The sequence below is a fragment of the Pieris rapae genome, chromosome Z, assembly GCF_905147795.1.
Source record: "Pieris rapae chromosome Z, ilPieRapa1.1, whole genome shotgun sequence".
NCBI classification, from domain to species: domain Eukaryota; kingdom Metazoa; phylum Arthropoda; class Insecta; order Lepidoptera; family Pieridae; genus Pieris; species Pieris rapae.
Window position 1 is genome coordinate 662,591 of NC_059534.1, and position 18,295 is coordinate 680,885.

Below are 18,295 nucleotides of genomic sequence, written 5' to 3' on the forward strand. Positions count from 1 at the left end.
ATGCTAAATGTTTGTGGCATAGAGGTTTCAAATCATGCATAAAAAATCTGTTCATTTATGCATCCATTAACCAGTCATTTTATTAATAATCGTCTTCTAACGTTGCAAATGTTTACATAGCTTACGCCAGTTAAAAATAAAATAAAACAAAATATCAATTTATTATAAAATTCTGGAATGATTCACAAACAATAGCAATATTATGGCAAGATTTTTCGCTCCTCAAACACCGTCAGCAATTGGAGAGAAACGTATAAAAATCTCTCATCTAATAACGATTTATTATTCATATCTGTTTAATTTTCTCCATTTCTTGTTGGACTATTTCTGAAAAAAAAATCGATTTAATGTGTTTCACTAACTCAAAATTTGGGATTGACAAACACCATTGTAGTGTTCAGAGTTGTTCAGATAAATACCAGCAATATATATATATATACACGAAACCTTCTTCAAATTGTCCAAACGCAGTAAGTTGTCAGGCAAATAAGCAAAGCTCAAAAAAAAATTTAGGCATAGACAATATATGTAAAAAAGTAAATAATTACTGTTGACATAATTACCAAATAGGAATACTAAATGTAGTGCTTACATAATACTTAAACGCCCCTTGAATGAATTTATCTATTATAAAACAAAATTTGACTAATGTCAAATTTTGTCACCTTCTTTTTTAAAACCCTCTGGAATCGAGTGTCTATGGGCGGCGTTATCACTTAACATGGAGTGAGCCTCTTGAGCGTTTGCACGTATATATATATATATATAAAAAAATCTATATATCTTAGATAAAAAACTCACTCAAATCATCAGCAGCCGGGCATTTCTTCGAATGTTTTTTAATTATTTGATCATATAAATTAAGTTGAGCGCTCAATTTCAGATTCGCATCCTGCAATCTCTGAATTTCGGATTGCAATTCAATATATTCCCGTTGTTTCCTCTGTTTTACACGATCTCTGGAAAAAATTTTAATGTAATAGTAGGCCAACGGGCAGAAGGCTGTAAAGCGATACCGCCCATGGACATATTCTTTCGTAAGAGCGAATGATATGCGCATATAGACAGAAAGTTGATTGGTGCAGTCGGGGTTTGAACCTACGACTTTAGGAGTAAAAACACACTAAAGCCGATGCTCTGCTGTTGACATTTCAACTTCTAACAAAAAATATATTACATAATGTGAAATATTTAAGCAATTGAATAAAACTTGCTTTGAATTCTCGTAAAATTTATGATGGCCTAAAAAAACTGTTTCAAAATGAAAATTCTATTTATTAAAACCTTAAAAGTCTAATTAATTACTATCCAAACCTAAAATAAAAAAGGCTATTAAGAAAACATATTAATTAGATTAAATTAATTCGTTTTACAATAAAAAATTATTAAGCAACCCTCCATTACTTTGACATTCTTTTTAAAGTCAAAATCAACCTACCTATATCGTTTGGAAGCTGCAGATGAAGACATCCTCTTCTCTTGCAACACATCCACGGGCTTTTTCACTTCACTAACACTTCTGTCACTAACACTATTCACTCTCGGTATAGGCATTAATGTTCTTGGTTTTATTGTTACTGGTATTAATGTGCCGCAGGGTATCAACGGAACAGGTTTAATTTTATTTTGAATTACATTTCTCAACTTTTCCTTCGCATTTTCTTGAACGGACTTCATTTTCACACGTTTTCCACTTGGCAACTTAACAATCACTTCTAAATCATTTTCTATTTCGTTCTCCGCTGTCAAGCTATCAACTACAAAATCCAAAGATTGTTGACTCATTATTGGTGGGACTTTATGACTGTCAGGGCCGTCTTTCTTTCCGTCAACCCTGTCTTTTTTCGCGTCAACCCTGTCTTTTTTACCGTCAATCCCGTCTTTTCTACAATTTTTCTCGCTGTGCTTATCGTTCTTCTCGATGTTGACGATGCCGTCTTTTCGTATTTCCTGTATTTTTATAACGTTATTTGTGTAAGATACTGTGTTGTGGTCTTTCTTGTCAGATTTCGTTTCATCTTTCACAAGTCGACTTATTGTTGTGACTTCATTTGTTAGCTTTGATATTGTCGTTGTTTCGTATTCTTTGACAGCGCCCGATTCGTCACTAGACGATCTGAAATATTAACAACGTACATTAAAAAGGAACAGTTTCGGTGGCTATTATCTATTTTTTTTCTAATAGACAAGATGATCAGCCTTCTGTGCCTGACATGACCTTTTCGGTCTAAAGGATGTGGTATCCCGAAGTTTAAAGACTTGAGCACAATTTTTCGCAACGACACGAAGTGTGTAACTTTCTGAATATAGATATACAAATATATATACTGGCACATGATCTTATCAATACACTTTTTTTTATTTAAATTAGTTATTCCACTACCTACATGAAAGATATGGAGCAAAATTTCTTCTAAGAATCTTCAGCTCCAAGATGTGGACGCTAGTCCAAAAAGAATTAATAAAAAAAATACCTGCTTATTGTGATATTTCTCTGATTATTCGCCGTGTACATTGTACAGTCACCATCCAAGGGAAATGTCAGATGTGGAGTATGCAGAACGTCGTCCTTGGATGATTCGAGAGTTGTATGCCTGAAAAGGAAATCGGAGCGATTAGGAACAGAGGTGTTCGTATGTTTGGTCACAAATTTATCGGAAACTAATACATTGAGATTCAATTTGAAATCACTTAGAAAGTTCATCAAAATTTATTCAGTGATTCTTGAGATATTGGTTTTGCATTTTGGAGGTTATTAAAAATCAGACAATAAATATTTTAATAGTGTATGGTACTACACTGGCACGACTTTTATGCATATATGCAGAGACAGACATAAAAATATATTTACACAAAAATGTTATCAATTTTTTATATATTTCCATTATAATGCAGAAAATCAACTATGGCCTGGTAATACAAACAAAATAGACACAAAAATGTCTATCCTACACTATACATCTTTACTACGATACCAAAGCAAGTTTATAAACAGTAACGGCCTTACAAATCTCCACTTACTTGGCTTCCATAGCCCTCTTGAATCCTTCATCAAACGGATTGACAGTAACATTTTGCAAATCTTGAAATAATCCAACTTCTTCACAATTTCTTATAAATCGAGTTGGAGTTGGTGTCTGGTCAGCTGAAATTAATTGGGACTTAATTACTAACATTTAGACAGCTAAAATATAAAGAACAGTTTTAATAAATTCATCAACAAAGAAAAATAAATACCTAAATAACATAGGGGGCTGTTCAAGTATAACTTATGAAGATTTACTGCAATCCCCCCCCCTCTTGTCAGCAAATCTTTAAAAATAATAGAACATAAACTAGTGAATCAGAATTCATACCAGCGAATGCCGCCTTCTGCTCCATACCCAACTGTAAAACCATATCATGTTTTCGTGTGTGTACATGAAGATGATCTTCATTAGTGAATGTCATCCTACAATCCGGTATTGTACATGCAAATGGTTTTTCAGGCTCCATCTGTAACATTAAATACACAATATGTAATGAAAAAAATTCCTAGTGGTAACCTCTAAGGTCTGGCACTTTTTATGTGTTATCCCACATCTTCTGTATCTTATCTTGTTTCTATTAACCTTCTGTGGGGCACACCAACGACTTTTTAGATCTAACGCTTGCTGGTCTCCTTACAATATTTTCCTTCACAGTATGAGTGAGTGTTAATAGGTAGGGATACATGCTTGGAAGTCTGATGATTATCACACTGACATTTTATCAAATTTCCACATACAGTATACTTGATATGAAAAAACGTATTGATGTTTGTAAAAAAATCAATTATATGCAATACAAATAAATCCACTTTTGGTATAAAGCACTCATACAGAGCAGTCTATTTTCTGTCAGTTTTACTATATGATCAAAATATTATATGTATATTATTTTTATCTATAAGAAAACAATTACCTCACAATAAACACAAAAATGGTTTTTATTACTTAATAGTTATATTTTTGTGAAGAGGTTTAAGTCAAAGTAAAATTCAAAATAACATTATTCATATATAAACAAGTATGCTTATGAATGTGAGAAAAGAAGTTAAATTACCTCTGAATTTATATTTGCTACCAGTTCGCAAGTTCGAGCACATGGAGCAGGCAAGAAGAATTGGTAAAACTTCTCTGCTACTCTTTTTAATTGCTAAGTTTTGAATAATGCAAATTGTTAGAACTGGAGCAAAACAATCCTAAACACAATTTTGGCCATGTTTTTATTAGAATACTGTCGAATTTTCTTTACTGCATATGCTGCAGAGCTCAGCCTATTCATAAGAGACTCTTTGTTTGGGCCCTACTGGAGTTCCCTGTGTATTGTTATTCCTAGAAATACAGTTTTGTCAACAAACTTTAGTTCACTGTCCTTAACTTTCAGGTTACCATAACACGCTTTATTCAAGTAGTTGTTAGAGGATTTTTAAAGTACGTTGAGTTGTTGTGATTCTTGGCGATACTAATGTAAAATACATTGCAACTTAAAAATAATTTTAATTACGATAGTCTACAATACTATTAGTAATTGAAAAAGATTAAATAAATAACTTACAGTTAGATAATTCCGTAGCTAGTAATTCATCGATTCTTTATAATTCCTTAAATTTGTCTAATTCTCATTCCAATTGAAATATTTAATCTACATACTCGCAATAAATGATTATTTATTTACGAAATCAGAGTATATTGCAATTTTTGCTTCTTGTTATGACTTGAATGTATATTGTCATCGTCAACTTAATGCGGAATGTCGAAGTCAATACTTCTACTCAATTTTATTTGTCAAAGACGCGTTCAAATTTCATATAAATGTTAAAAAACGTATAAGCTTATCTACTTATTATATTATCATCTGTACGTTTGACAAAAGTTTGGTTTACCTTTTAGAAAAATTACATTTACTTAATTGTTCACTGTCATTTTTAATCATGAAATAAATTAAATTAAATAAACATTAAAAAAATTTATTGTCAACAAACCACAAATATATAATGAATAATGCATTGATCGTTATTAAGACATATTAATGTGAAGCTTAGGATTAGAAATGCCTTTGACACTACTTGTGAAATATGACGTATATTTTTCAGGGGAATATCCGTGAATTTTGATCTGATGTGGGGCATAAGCACGTTCCTGAAGGAGTCCACGGTCAAAAAGAGGGTGGTTGGTAGATCTCTTCTTTCTTGGTGAATCTTGCATTGGTTGTGATGGATATGGGTCTACGTATCTGCGTCCATTAATATCGCTGCCATCCGCTGTCGGGAATATCGTTGGCTAAATTAAAATAGTCAGGTTAACGGTTTTTACAAGTGACGTAAGAGTGTTACAGAGTATATTATATAAAGATTGTTAGAAAGAGAGCAATATATTTCTAAGATCGTATTTTTCTCTCACACATCTTAATATAACAGCTATTAGAGTAGAAGCAGACATATTTATCGTAGCAATAGGATTTTTTTACTTAAACTAGTTTTGATATTTTTTGGGGGTTCTTCGGAATAACCAAGTACTACAAATCACGTACTTTGTAAAATGTGACTTGGTTATCTTTCGTACTTAAAAGAAAAATTATATTTTTTATCGGCTAAGTTTGTTTAATAAGAAAAATTACTTGGCTTGCCTGCGCCTCTGCTGTTAAACATGCCGGGAGCTGGTTGGCTCTGGGGTTCACCACCTGGGTTCTGCTGTACTGGTCCCATGCCGACTACCGCAGCGTTTGGTTCATTTTGTTGGCCCTTCCATGGCCTAAAATATATATCATAAATATTATTTACGCAATACTGCAGGTTAGGTGCATAATGCTTATTGAATAATTACTGTGCAGCAATGAAAAATGGTATAATATAATTTTTTAGATTAGTATTATCTAGTTTAAACTGTGGTAAAATCAATTTTAGTATCTAATCTATATAATAGTTGCTTTAAAAATAGAAAGTGTTATTTATATATATATTTTATATAATATACATTTTCGCATTATACGTACTTGTCAGGGAAAAGTTCACCAGGTTGCCCGCGTGTCTGCACAATACGTTCGCCATTGAATTCCACAACGCAACGTAAGCGAGCACAGCATGTTGGAAATTCTGATACGAAAATATTGTGCATTAATTACGTAAAAATGACCATGGGGTCTAGTCAAGACGGCTTAACAGTAGTGTATTTAGAAAGTCGAAAACTAAATTTGTATGAAAATGACAGCTAGTAGTTAGTACCAACTGTCGACACTACTGTTAAGCCGTCTTGACTAGACCCCCATGTCAGTTGTGGAAAATACTAATTAAAAATAAAAGAGCTTTCGTCAAATATAATATTATTATTTTAAGAGACCTTATTTACATTTTATTACGTAAAATCTGTATATAAACAAGAAAGATAAGCAACGGGCTGCAAAGTGATCTTATCGAAGTCAAAGAAAAGAATTACTAACGTGAACAAAGGCACAATTCACACATTAAATTATACATTGTAACTTAATCTTTGGAAAGAAATATTGTTTAAAACAAAACTTTTGCAAAGGAAGATAAAACTAAAAAAATATAATGTTTTACACTGAATTTCAGTGTTTGCATATTTTTTTTATTTACTAAATTAGTGGGTGAAAGGAAAATATATAAAAAACTGGCACCAGATTAGAGGAATATTGGTGGGAAGCAGCAAACGCGGTTTTACTAAGAAATCTTTGGTTAATTATTATTATATTATGTGTATGAGACTGGTTATTAAAAAAACATACCAACGTTCTCGTCTTCTATATACTCGTGGCATTCGAGGGCGTTTTCAGGTATCTTTGGCTTACGGCAACTAAAATTGACTTATTCTTAAAAATACACAAATACAAAAAGCCAAAATTATATCTTTATAGTACCTACATGGGGCATCCGAACCCTGGGAGGAATATAAAAACTTTCTTTAAAAAATTCTATTAAGGTCCTATTTCCACAGATTTAGGGATAAAATATTATTTTTTATACTTGTGCAAATAGATTTGATAAAAAAAGATAATAATATCAGTTTAAAATAAATAATGAAGTAATATTTTTCAAACAGAATTAACACGCTCAAAAATAGGCCATAGATTACTAGAGAGGCGTGACCACTGGTGTCATTAGCTTTAGCTATTTTTTTTTAAATTTGTTTGACATTAACACCTATCGCTAAGTTTTAGGGCTGCTCATTTTTTTCTTACCCGACAGCAGCAATAAAATATTTTCCGTCTCTTATTTCACATCGATATCTGTGGCAGGTGTAATGATCGGACCATTCCTGCCACGGCTGGTATCCCTTCCTTGAGTATTTATCGATGCAAGCTTGATCTGAAATCATATTAAATATTATTATGGTCTAGTTTTTGTATATATAAAGAATTATTATCTATATACTATTTTTTTTCGCAATAAAATGCTTTAACGACACAACAACACTAAAGCTATTCCAGCATAATATATAATCTATATTGTTCATATTTCATAATTTTATTAGTATGTAATTCGTACTTATATATAATTTCCAAAAACACAATTTATAAAAAAATAAAAATACCGAGCAAAGCTCGGCCACCCAGGTACTAATATGTAATAAGACATATTATGGTTGTAACAGTGGAAGTTAACATGACAATTAAGAATTATTATGGTTTAATATTTAAAATGAATAATGTAAGGATGTCATACTTTATGAAAGACAGAGTATGTAAAGGTTTATAAATATACACGTATTGTTGTATTTATTTCTTAAAAAGCTGAATTTTGTAATTTTTTTTAAGATTAATAAATTTGTAATTATGTTTCATTCATTTGGATATGTTCTCTAACTCGAAACAAATACTATATTAAGGAGAATCAACCCTTGACCGGGTAATAATGTAATATATAATTCAATTATAAAGTCAAGAATTGCGATTTGATGACGTTAATATTCTTTCCATTGCAACGGCATGTTAAGAAATTAAAACTTAATTCGTCAATAACTGAAAATAAAATAAAATCTAACGTAATTTTAAAAAAGTCACATATTTTGAAGTAAATAATCAGTGGTTGCCTGGAAGAAATCGCTCGAAAGCGATAAGGCCGCCAGTTGCACTCCTTTTCATTTAATTATGTTCAATTTTTATATTGAAATGTAACGAAGTTTTAATAAATAAAAAGACATATATTTTTAAACAACTCAAAGTACTTACAGTTCACGTCATCTGCCAAAATTAATTGTATAACCAACGCCATTAAGAAAATGAACATTTTGCAATCCATTATTTCCTAAAAAATATTTAATTTTTACACGAATGTTCAAACGAAAACCGCACACTGATAAAAAATTCACGAATCGGCCCCTCAAATACTCTTCCGCGAAATGTTTATTTTGTAAACTTTAGCGAGTTGACACTTGTTTTTCCAAGAAAATATTAAATATTTCCACTTTACAGCGGATTTCCCATACATTCACGCACATTTGTCATATTACTATAGATTATTGTATTATTATTTTTTAAATTAAAGATTATTCGGTGCCTTAGAAAATACGCTAGAAGTAATTGAGGTAAGACAATATTCGAAAAAGTTTTGACGTTTGATTATAATACTAGTTTCGGCACTTAAATAAACTAGATTTTCGCGGTAGATGTGGCTATTTATATTGTTAGAACAAAATGCTTTTAAAAAAGGCTTGTAATAATGTATCTTGCCAATTTCTTTGCTAGAAACAACCTACCAGCTGGTAATCCAGACAAGAATTCAATAGTAGCACTTGATCAAATGAAGAAATCAGCACTAACATTAAAATGCTTTATAATAAAATTCCATGAAATAGCCTTTTGTTCAAGATTTCAAGAAATACCTTTGTCTGGTACTTATTACATATCTGATTGTACGTTTATGACGTTTATTTCCGTTATTAGAAGAAATATTAATTTATCGTAAGGTACTTAGATATGCTATGTTAAATATAATGTTAGGTACTTTAATAATCTAACTTAATAAATTTCAACATAAATATTTATTTTTTGACAATAAAAATACTGTGCCTTTTGTAGTCACAACGATATAATATTATCTTTTTAAAATATATATTTATCTGTTTTATAAGATTTATGAACGTACATATACAAAATAATAACATGAAAAATAAAATAACGTGTTATACAATATGACCATTGTCAAAATAAAATTTTCTTAAATATGATTATCATTTTCAATCTGTAGACTGTAATGTAAATTGTTATTTGTCAACAGTGTTGATTTTTGCAGAGATGGAGCGTCGGTTGAGATGAAAATGTTATTAATTCAGTATTATTAGATATCAAGAAATAATTTAAAGGTCCACACATAATAAACAAAGTAACATAACTAGTATAGTATAGTAAAAGTGTCTAGAGCGTGTGCATCTTTAATGTTTAAATAACCGAAACACTATAAGAACCAATGAGGTGAGTTGTTATAAATCAATTTTGTTTATCAGAATTTCATGGATTTCTTGTAGTTTATTTGCTTTATATATGTCTTCTGGTATGTTTTTGTCTTTATCTGCATTTACATATCACATTTAGTGATATGGAAAATAAAGTGCTTTGTTTTAGAATATTTAAACGTTCTAAGATCAAACCACCCTCACGTTTTTTAAATATTAAAGTTGCATTCAATGCCATTTCGTTTAAATATCAAGGTCGAATTATTCACTCAGAATTACAAACGTGCACATAATACATGAAAACATTATCGCGCATCGTAATATTTTTAATTTTGCATAGTATCGAGTTTATTTATATAACGCTCTTTAAAATATATTTTCTCTTTAAAATTGGTTTCAAAGTTTAATGGGACTTGTGGTAGTCATATTTCTTAATAATATTAAAATATTACTTATAAATACATATGTCTGTATTTAAAGCATTAATGCAACTGGTGCCAAAAATATCCATAATCCTGAAACCTGACTTCTTCCTTGAGAAGATTGTCTTTGTATCAGTAGCCTACCCGTCTTACTTTCACATTTTGTTTGTTTCTATATCATATCTTTAAGTTCATAACTGTGAGCTTTTATTATATTTTATTTGTTTATAATTTGATTTAAGTTTTACATTAAGATTCCAAGAGTTACTGCTAGAGAATAATATATAATAATTATAATAATACAGCTTAAATTTTCACATTATTTTATTTATCTTGTTACCCTATATCTTAGCTACCTTCAGTACCATCAATTGGAACCCTTTCACAAGTAAAAAGTCTCCTCCTGCTTTTTCCAACTGACTCTGTATATGGCTTTCTTTCTCTATTTACTTTCTGCTACAGCTTCTATTTCTTCTATCAATATTTTTTTGGGGTGCCCTCTTCTCCTTCTTCCTCTTGGTCCTTTCCATACAGTTGTTTTTAAAGTACACCTTTTATTTGTCTATCTATTATATTGCTATATGCCCCGCCCATTGCCACTTATCACTGCTATCTTCAATCTATAAATCTATCACTTTTGCTATTTTGTCTTATTTTTTTCTTTCTTTTTTTTATCTTTTAATTTTATATAGTGTTCTTATTTTTTGTATGGTTCTTTCCACTGCATGCTAGTTTTTTTTGTTGTAAGTCCAAGTCTGCATGTGGCATCCATATGTGTGAGTAGGTAATATATAAGTATCTAAAATAATTTTCTTGCAGTGAAGGGGAAATTGCCCTTTTAAGATATCCTTCGTGGAAAATAATTAATTAATTCAAATTTTTTTCTTAATTCCCCGCTCTACCTCAAATTCTTCATTTTTATCTTCAAATGATAACTGTTTACCCAGGGATATGTAGTTTTTTTACATATTCCAGAGGTAAAGTATACATGTATGCAGTGTTTGTATCAACCGCGCAGTTTGTCATTATTTTGGATTTCCTGATCTTATCACTTGGGTACTTAAATAAGTAGCATAGCAAGTAGGATGCATCTTTTACATACATATGTATTGGTTTTGGCAAATAAAATTGTAACATTGATTAAGTTCCCACAGTTTAAAATGTCTGAAACTAACAAGAAACTCCATAATGAAGTTGCCCTTGGGGCAGAATCACATCTTTGTTCATAGGAAAATTGGTGAGCGGCTCCCACCATCCACAATCTACTCCCGGTGGGTCATCCCTGATAGATACGATCTACAAGTATTCAAAGTTACGATGTACCCTTCTCTGAAAGACCGGCAACGCACCCATTAAAAAATGGTGTCCATAGGCTGCGATATCTATTAATTAAAAACACTGTTAATAAATAATTAAAAAATATTCTGATTATATAATTTTCAGTAATCTAACAGAAGATTCAGCTAAAAAGATGGATACAGCATCGTCAATACATAGTACATCAAACTCAAATTATTCAGAATATGAAGATGCCACCATGAATAGTTTAACGACAGAAGTGTTAGAAACAGCCATAAATAAAAACAAATGCACCTTAACATTAACAACTTACCATCCCCTAATGGGTCTTGCTAGTCCAGAAGAGAAAAAAGATGAGAAACACGATGATAGTCTATCAAGCATAGAGACAGATAAAACTGATGATAGCCTATATTCACCACAAAAAAATAGTTCAGATAGTTTGTATATGTCAGCGGATTTAAATATGTGCAACAGTTTGTTGAATGGTTTAAAGAGGAGTAAAATTAAACCAAACATGTCACTGAAGACTCCAGACAATGTTATTTACAATTTTGAGAGTAGGATTGTAAAACGGAGTACACCAAAGGTGGAAGAGGAACGTTTTTCAGAGGTATTTGTATTACATCACTACATAGTATAAAACAAAGTCGCTTTCTCTGTCCCTATGTCCCTTTGTATGCTTAAATCTTTGAAACTAGGCAACGGATTTTGATGCGGTTTTTTATAATAGATAGAGTGATTCAAGAGGAAGGTTTATATGTATAATAACATCCATTAAATAGCGGAGAAGTACTGTTTTTTTATTTTTGAGGTTTCTAATGTGATGTCGTAAATAATTAAATGTTTTGCATAAATTTCGTATTTCGTAAATAATTACATTAATTGCAAAATACATTGCAAACGCAGGCTGAACCCTACGAGCTTTATCAAAATAATGTACTAAGTATTGTACACATTGAAAAGGTCTACCGAAAAGTCCGTGATGGTATATGTCTATCTCTTATGGATAACCCACATTTTTATATACAACGTTTACAGATTTAGGAAGTAGATGCTGTCAAAGCCTGGTATTATGATTACTTCAATAACTAAAGTAAATTTTGTGTTAATTATTAAAAAAATCAATTGATTGGCAAATGTATTTCAATGTGGGATAATTTTATTTGGTGGCATAGGGCCACTATTAGGCCTTATTCAATAAAATGACAGTCCGAAATGAATTTTTTATTTGAAACTGTAGCTTGAAATCCCTTATGAGATGTTTTAAACCAAACTGAGGGTATGCTGTTAAAATTAAATATTTAAAGTTTTAAAAAAATGTTAATAAAATTAAATAATCATTTATTAGCCTAAATTTTCTTGCATCAAGATCCTTTAAAAGGGATTACATTAAAACCTTTTTATTATTATTTTTAAAATCTAATTTTAGACTTACTGACAGATTTTAGACATAGTAGTATTCCAATTTGGTATTTCAAACTCGAAACTCAAAACTTTATTTGGATTAAATGCGCCATCTGTTTGTCACTTTTCATTTTTAACACGGTCTGATATCAATAAAAAGATCATTACAGGCTGTATGAATTTCATTTACTTTTGAATAATATCAAAATGTTTGACATAGAGTTTTTTAAATAATGTTCTGGGGTTAACCACTAGCTGGCCTATTACCCAACTTTGGCTTAATGGTCATTTCATAATAAATATTTCCCGTTTTAAGTAGATTAATCATTGTAAAACACATAAATCCCTCCGATCGTTTGTTGATTGCTGCTTTCATCTCTGACTATCTCCAGCTAGTTGTATGGCGTCAGAAAGTCCCAAGTTGTGTGATACCTGGATTCCGTTGTGTTGGGCTGCCTCCCCTTGGTCTCTGTCCCATAATTTTGCCTTGTTATAGGTGTTATAATTACTTTCAGGCAAGGGTATGGTGTGATTCACTCTCAAATGTTCAGCCAAATTTCGATTTACCAATGGAAATGTCGAGTGGAATCAATCATGTTCAGAATGTGAGTATAAGGTTTTGGCGAAATTTCTATAATATACAAAAAAGACCTATGTCTAACATTGTACACAGTACTTGGAGGACAGAGTAATCCATTGGTTGCAAGGTTTTGATTGGTCAGGGTCTCTCCACAGTACCCTGTCAGATAGCTTTTGGGTTATACTTGCCCAAGATCACATCAGATACACATTGGTGTACAGAAATTTGATTAACCAAGTGCCAGCTACTCTAGATATTGGCCTAAGATTTATCTGTTTTGCGTTCGTTTCTCTTTTATAGGAGATCAGTCTTCTGGGGCATATGGGTCTGATAATGTTTTCCTTCATACAAGAGCGTGATAAATGGGCATAGGATGTCAGCATGCGCAGCCAGGGTTGTATGAGCTAAGAGAGTTAATCTTTAAGGGTTGGAGCTCCCACTCATCAATTTAACATTCATATCTTTATTTAAAGGATCACAATTCAGAAATATGGAGTAACGACAAGTCATATGTTGCTCTAATGGATGTGTATTCGGGGTCCGTAGCCCTTAGATCGGCGGTGTTTAAACCCCAACCGAAGCGAAAAATACGAATTGTGAGTATTAGAGATGACATATCAACGCAATTTTTCCTGTTAATTTGGTTATTATTTGATGTTTCAAATACAACAAGTTTTGAATTAATAGCTTGTATAGGTTTAGGTCACTAATAAATCTGTCACTGTCACTAATATATTGTCAAATAGTCTATTTGAAATAATTTCAGCCGGCAGTGGATGACACGTGCAGTATCGAAAGTGATTGTTCCATAGAATCTGAACCGGCTAAAGATATCGTTTACCCGCCAAGCGAAGATGAGGGACAGCGGTATGGAGTACTTAAAATATATTTTAAGATTTATTCACTCCTTCAGGTAAAGGCCTCCTCCAGCATCCAAATATCTTTGTGGCTTTCTTTCGCCATTCCCTTCCTGCTCCCTCTTCTTCCCTTTGGTCCTTTTCTGAGCTTGTTCCAAATGTCTGCATCCCTGCGTTTTTTTTGTACATTCATTTCCTGCTAACACTCTATTTCTTCTACATACTTATTTTAGGCAGCCTAGTGTTTTTGCCATTGGTCTTTTCCAAGTTGTCTTGAAAGTCCACCTTTAATCTGTGTATCTATATGCCCTGCCCATTTCCACTTCTGTTTTTGGGCTTCAGTTTGTGTTTCGTCATATTTCTTGTTTTTTTATGTATTTTGTTTTCCATTGCTTTATTATATATAAGATATATAAACATACAAAAATATTTTTTAACTTGACTTGGCATTTTATAATTTTCCATTGATTTAAAACCCAAAGACCTTGAAATGACCCTTTTATTGCTGAAAGTCTTCTGCGGTCCCCTTCACTAGACATTTTCTTTTGCGAACTGTGGAATAGACTTTTGGTGGGGGGTCTTCCCTGGGAGATACGACCTCTAATTTAAAAGGAGCATGCAATCTCAAAAGCCGGCAATGCACCCATTAAAATGGGTGTCTGGACTGCCCTTTATGGGTCCCATTGATTTTAATTTCAACTCTTTTAATATTTTGCACACGATTTCAGATCCAAGTCCACAGCAACCGCCAGTGAGTGTAGTGATCAAATACCAGAGTATTCGGCCAGTGAAGAATATCGGGATGAGAGGTCGTGGCTCCATGTGCAGCATAGTGGGGTCAATGCTAATTGTGATATGAAGGTAAGAGGGTATGGGGTATTGTGACAAGTTTTTGTAAGGCTGAGATATAAGAGAAGTGAGACAAAATTCGTACAGCAAACGCAATTATTCGAATTGAAAATGCAGTAATGAAAAGGTATTGTATTGGTAGGATGTTGGGGTATGGGACTTTAGACAAAGTTTTGGAATAAACAAAGTTAAACATAGTGCTATATTGATAGGTTAGGCTATTTAAGTATGGTTCGTGGGACATGGGACATAATGGTTGTAGTCAATTGCCGAATAATAAAGGGATAGTATGGGATAAGGGGCTTGACATGGGATTAAAAAGTTATAGCTATGAAAGATTTATAGTTAATTCTAGGCTTATATGGAAGTATTATGTACCATTGGGGTATGGGACGTGGTTCATAGGATAAATGAGTTGTACTTAAGAGCACTACAGTTAATTGTAGGATAATATTGAGGCAGTAAAGGCCATTGAGGTATGGGACAGTGAGAAATGATAAAGCAATTGAATGATTAGGCAAGTGTATCAGAGTGATTAAATGGTTGTGTGGGCTTTTTGGGTATGGGGACTGGGTCAAATAATTATTACTTTAAGAGTAAATGATAAAGGCCATGTGGGCCATAGGACATAGATAAATCGTTAAAATACATTTTTTTTTCAGGTTATCGAACCGTTCAAACGCGTTATATCACATGGGGGTTACAGCGCCGACGGCGCAGCGATAATTGTGTTCAGCGCATGCTTTTTACCAGACAATGCAAGACCAGATTACAGATATGTTATGGATAATTTATTTTTGTAAGTACCCAAGTTTTTAACGAGATCGGTGAAAATACTAAATTAACGCAAAACTAATTGTATTTAAATCGAGATGTTTTCAGCAGTGAGAGTAATTTTTAAAGCTGAGGGTAGTCCTCAAAAACTTCTTTGACTAGCAAGAACCTCTGCCAGTCTTTTTAATCGCTAAGATTTGAGTCAGGTAAATTCTTTGAAATAGTCGTAAAATTTATAAAAACTTTATTGATTTATTTACGATACGATACGATAAATTTACGTAGACACTTCGGCTTATTTACATTTTATTGTACATACATTTACGTACATACATACATTTCTTCAAGATATTTATTATTGGCGGTAATTGCCAAAATACACGACAGAGTTTTTTATTACACCCTGTATGGAAATCTAAAGGGTTACAGTTTACAATTTTGTCCCATGCCCCACATCCTTAAAAGCACATTTCATTCAGGTACGTGATATGGAGTTTGGAACGCCTGGTAACCGATGAATATATACTGGTGTACCTCCACGGAAGTGCTGGCAAACGCCGGATGCCCACGTACGCCTGGCTGCACGAGTGCTACAAACTGATCGACATACGGTTAATATTTTCTTGTTTCTTTTATTTAAATGTATTCTAGTATTTCCATTGTTTTTATTTTACCTGTTTTTTCTATTTCTTCTGTTTCCTTTATCTCTTTGCTATTTCTTTTTCTTTCTGTTTACCTTCCTTTTGCCTCTGGACTGTTGACGAACCAATTCGACTTGGGGATCTTAGATCTTACAAATTCATTCATTTTTTTAATTCCTATTTTTAGCAAAACGTATATTTACATATATTGTCGTACGTATTAGATAGAAGATTTTATAAGATTATCAGTAGATTTCGTAATATGTATAATGTTGTAGACTTAATAAATAAATATAAAAAATCATAAAAGGCCCGTTACACTCGTTCACTGTTTAATTAAATATTTTTTTCAGTTTACGGAAAAATCTGAAACATCTTTATCTCGTGCACCCAACGTTTTGGTTGAAGTCATTCGTCGTTATAACTAAGTTGTTCGTTAGGTAAGTACCTATAAAGATTGTTGAGCAATATTTTAAAATTCTAACGATTATACATTTTCTATATAGTTTTCCTTCCAATGTAAAAATAACACATTTGAAGAATTTACATAAATTATTTTATATTATATTCACTATATCCACTATGTTTTATATCTATATTTTACAGTGTTTTCTCTCAAAGTTAACACAAAAAAAAGTCTTATTTCGGTTAAAAGTGTAAAAACGCTCTCCGTTCTTTAATTTCAGCTCAAAGTTCTTTCACAAGTTGAACTATGTTAAGTCTCTGGATGAGTTGTTCAGCAAAGTGCCCGTCGAGCCCAACGCAATACCCGAGAGAGTCAAACAGTTTGACATACATTGTAGATAGATGTGAAATCTTCAATTTTGTCACTAGATGGCGCGAAAATGAATTTGTGTGTCTTGCTAAACATGTTTCTGTCTCAAAATGGCGCTTAAATGTGAAAAAAGTGTGTTATTATGATGTTTGAAAGAATTTGTGTTACGATGCCGCTTAAATTATTTTTTTGTGTAAATGCCAAATGAATCTCTGTCTTAAGACGACGCTTAAATGCATTTGTGTCTCGTTATGGCGCGAATATAATATGTGCTGAAGTATCATTCATCGTTTGTATTAGAACGCTCTTGATATCATTACTTTTTGTATATCTTTTTTTACCTTTACTTGTATTTAGTTACAATCAATTATTTTTTTCAGTAGTTTTTGTAATATTCCAAAGTAACTTTCTTAATTTTTCTTTTAATCTCAGTACGGCTTTCCATACAATTTGTATAGTTTAAATGGTTTTATTATCAAGGCGTCTTATAAAAAATCGTATTAAGTATTAAACGAAACATGAGGGTAGTGTCAAAAAATGAATTGAGAAGGTAGATACAAACTTAAACAAACATCATATAATGTAAGTTTCTTTTGACCACGAGATGGCGTTAATTTAAAAATCTATTTTTAAACAAATATTTTTACGCATATTTTAGAGTATTTTAGTAGTGTGTTGCCATATAAAATTTATTTTTAGTCAAATTTATTGTTTAATCCTTGCCAGTACGGAGGAATAATGTTAAACCACCGCCGTAAGTGGTTAGTACTTGTGTTTGTTAAAGAGTGGTTGAGTCTATAGCGGAGGAGTCGAATGTGTAGCGGAAGGGTTGAGCCAGTAGTTGAGTGGTTGAATTTGACTGGAAGGGTTGAGCCTATAGCGTAGTAGTTGAAGCTTTATAATCTAGCTGAGGGTTAAGTCTATAGCGGAGAAGTGTGTAGAGGAGTTGAATATGTTTCGGAGTGGTTGAGTCCGTAGCGGAGGAGATGAATCTATAGCGGAGGAGTTGAGTCAGGGAGTGGTTAAATCTATGGTGGAGTTGCGAGTTGTATCAGTAGGAGAGTGGTTAAATGTGTAGCTGTGTGGTTGAGTCAGTAGGGTGAGGCCAGTAGTTGATAGCAGTATTTTGGTGAGTGGTTAGATCCACTTGACGCAGTGATTTTGCCACTAAGTTTCGCTGTAATGCATTCCGTTTGCTATTTTTGTATTTTTTTTCTAGTTTTGATATTTTGAATTTTTTAATGTATTTAGATAAGTCAA

The 18,295-nt window shown here is 32.3% G+C and overlaps 3 protein-coding genes across 6 annotated transcripts; 1 reads left to right on the forward strand and 2 right to left on the reverse strand.

Moving 5' to 3' along the window:
* Window positions 1–144: 144 nt before the first annotated feature.
* LOC110993434 lies at window positions 145–4,750 on the reverse strand. 2 transcript variants are annotated; one of them, XM_022259700.2, is made up of 8 exons: window positions 4,579–4,750; window positions 4,084–4,355; window positions 3,357–3,495; window positions 3,022–3,145; window positions 2,475–2,594; window positions 1,439–2,116; window positions 802–959; window positions 145–327 (listed from the first exon to the last, which is right to left on the reverse strand). In XM_022259700.2, the coding sequence occupies exons 3-8, from the start codon at window positions 3,493–3,495 to the stop codon at window positions 287–289; spliced, it is 1,260 nt and encodes a 419-aa protein (XP_022115392.2). In that variant the 5' UTR covers window positions 4,084–4,355; window positions 4,579–4,750; the 3' UTR covers window positions 145–286. The 2 variants fall into 2 exon arrangements, with proteins under 2 accessions (XP_022115392.2, XP_022115391.2); XM_022259699.2 differs by lacking the exon at window positions 4,084–4,355.
* A 281-nt stretch (window positions 4,751–5,031) lies between these two features.
* LOC110993425 lies at window positions 5,032–8,859 on the reverse strand. 3 transcript variants are annotated; one of them, XM_022259687.2, is made up of 7 exons: window positions 8,736–8,859; window positions 8,209–8,284; window positions 7,219–7,345; window positions 6,766–6,833; window positions 6,016–6,115; window positions 5,641–5,774; window positions 5,032–5,284 (listed from the first exon to the last, which is right to left on the reverse strand). In XM_022259687.2, the coding sequence occupies exons 1-7, from the start codon at window positions 8,799–8,801 to the stop codon at window positions 5,040–5,042; spliced, it is 816 nt and encodes a 271-aa protein (XP_022115379.1). In that variant the 5' UTR covers window positions 8,802–8,859; the 3' UTR covers window positions 5,032–5,039. The 3 variants fall into 3 exon arrangements, with proteins under 3 accessions (XP_022115379.1, XP_045490112.1, XP_045490113.1); XM_045634157.1 differs by having other exon boundaries at window positions 5,143–5,303; XM_045634156.1 differs by lacking the exon at window positions 8,736–8,859 and having other exon boundaries at window positions 8,209–8,319.
* Window positions 8,860–9,247: 388 nt separating this feature from the next.
* Window positions 9,248–17,896, forward strand: LOC110993424 (protein prune homolog 2). The gene is made up of 10 exons (XM_022259686.2): window positions 9,248–9,450; window positions 11,297–11,765; window positions 13,075–13,164; window positions 13,613–13,735; window positions 13,906–14,006; window positions 14,725–14,857; window positions 15,508–15,644; window positions 16,099–16,230; window positions 16,614–16,700; window positions 16,947–17,896. The coding sequence occupies exons 1-10, from the start codon at window positions 9,446–9,448 to the stop codon at window positions 17,065–17,067; spliced, it is 1,398 nt and encodes a 465-aa protein (XP_022115378.2). The 5' UTR covers window positions 9,248–9,445; the 3' UTR covers window positions 17,068–17,896.
* Window positions 17,897–18,295: the final 399 nt, after the last annotated feature.

Coding starts and splice junctions, on each gene's coding strand:
- LOC110993434 (XM_022259699.2), bottom strand. CDS start 3,495: ATGGAGCCTGAAAAACCATTTGCATGTACAATACCGGATTGTAGGATG. Junction 2,117..2,474: donor AGAAATATCACAATAAGCAG/GTATTTTTTTTA, acceptor TTAATATTTCAG/ATCGTCTAGTGACGAATCGG. Junction 960..1,438: donor GCAGCTTCCAAACGATATAG/GTAGGTTGATTT, acceptor AATTTTTTCCAG/AGATCGTGTAAAACAGAGGA.
- LOC110993425 (XM_022259687.2), bottom strand. CDS start 8,801: ATGTTAGTGCTGATTTCTTCATTTGATCAAGTGCTACTATTGAATTCT. Junction 5,775..6,015: donor GGTGAACTTTTCCCTGACAA/GTACGTATAATG, acceptor TATATATTTTAG/GCCATGGAAGGGCCAACAAA. Junction 5,285..5,640: donor CAGAGGCGCAGGCAAGCCAA/GTAATTTTTCTT, acceptor TATTCCCGACAG/CGGATGGCAGCGATATTAAT.
- LOC110993424 (XM_022259686.2), top strand. Junction 13,736..13,905: donor CGAAGCGAAAAATACGAATT/GTGAGTATTAGA, acceptor AAATAATTTCAG/CCGGCAGTGGATGACACGTG. Junction 14,007..14,724: donor AGCGAAGATGAGGGACAGCG/GTATGGAGTACT, acceptor ACACGATTTCAG/ATCCAAGTCCACAGCAACCG.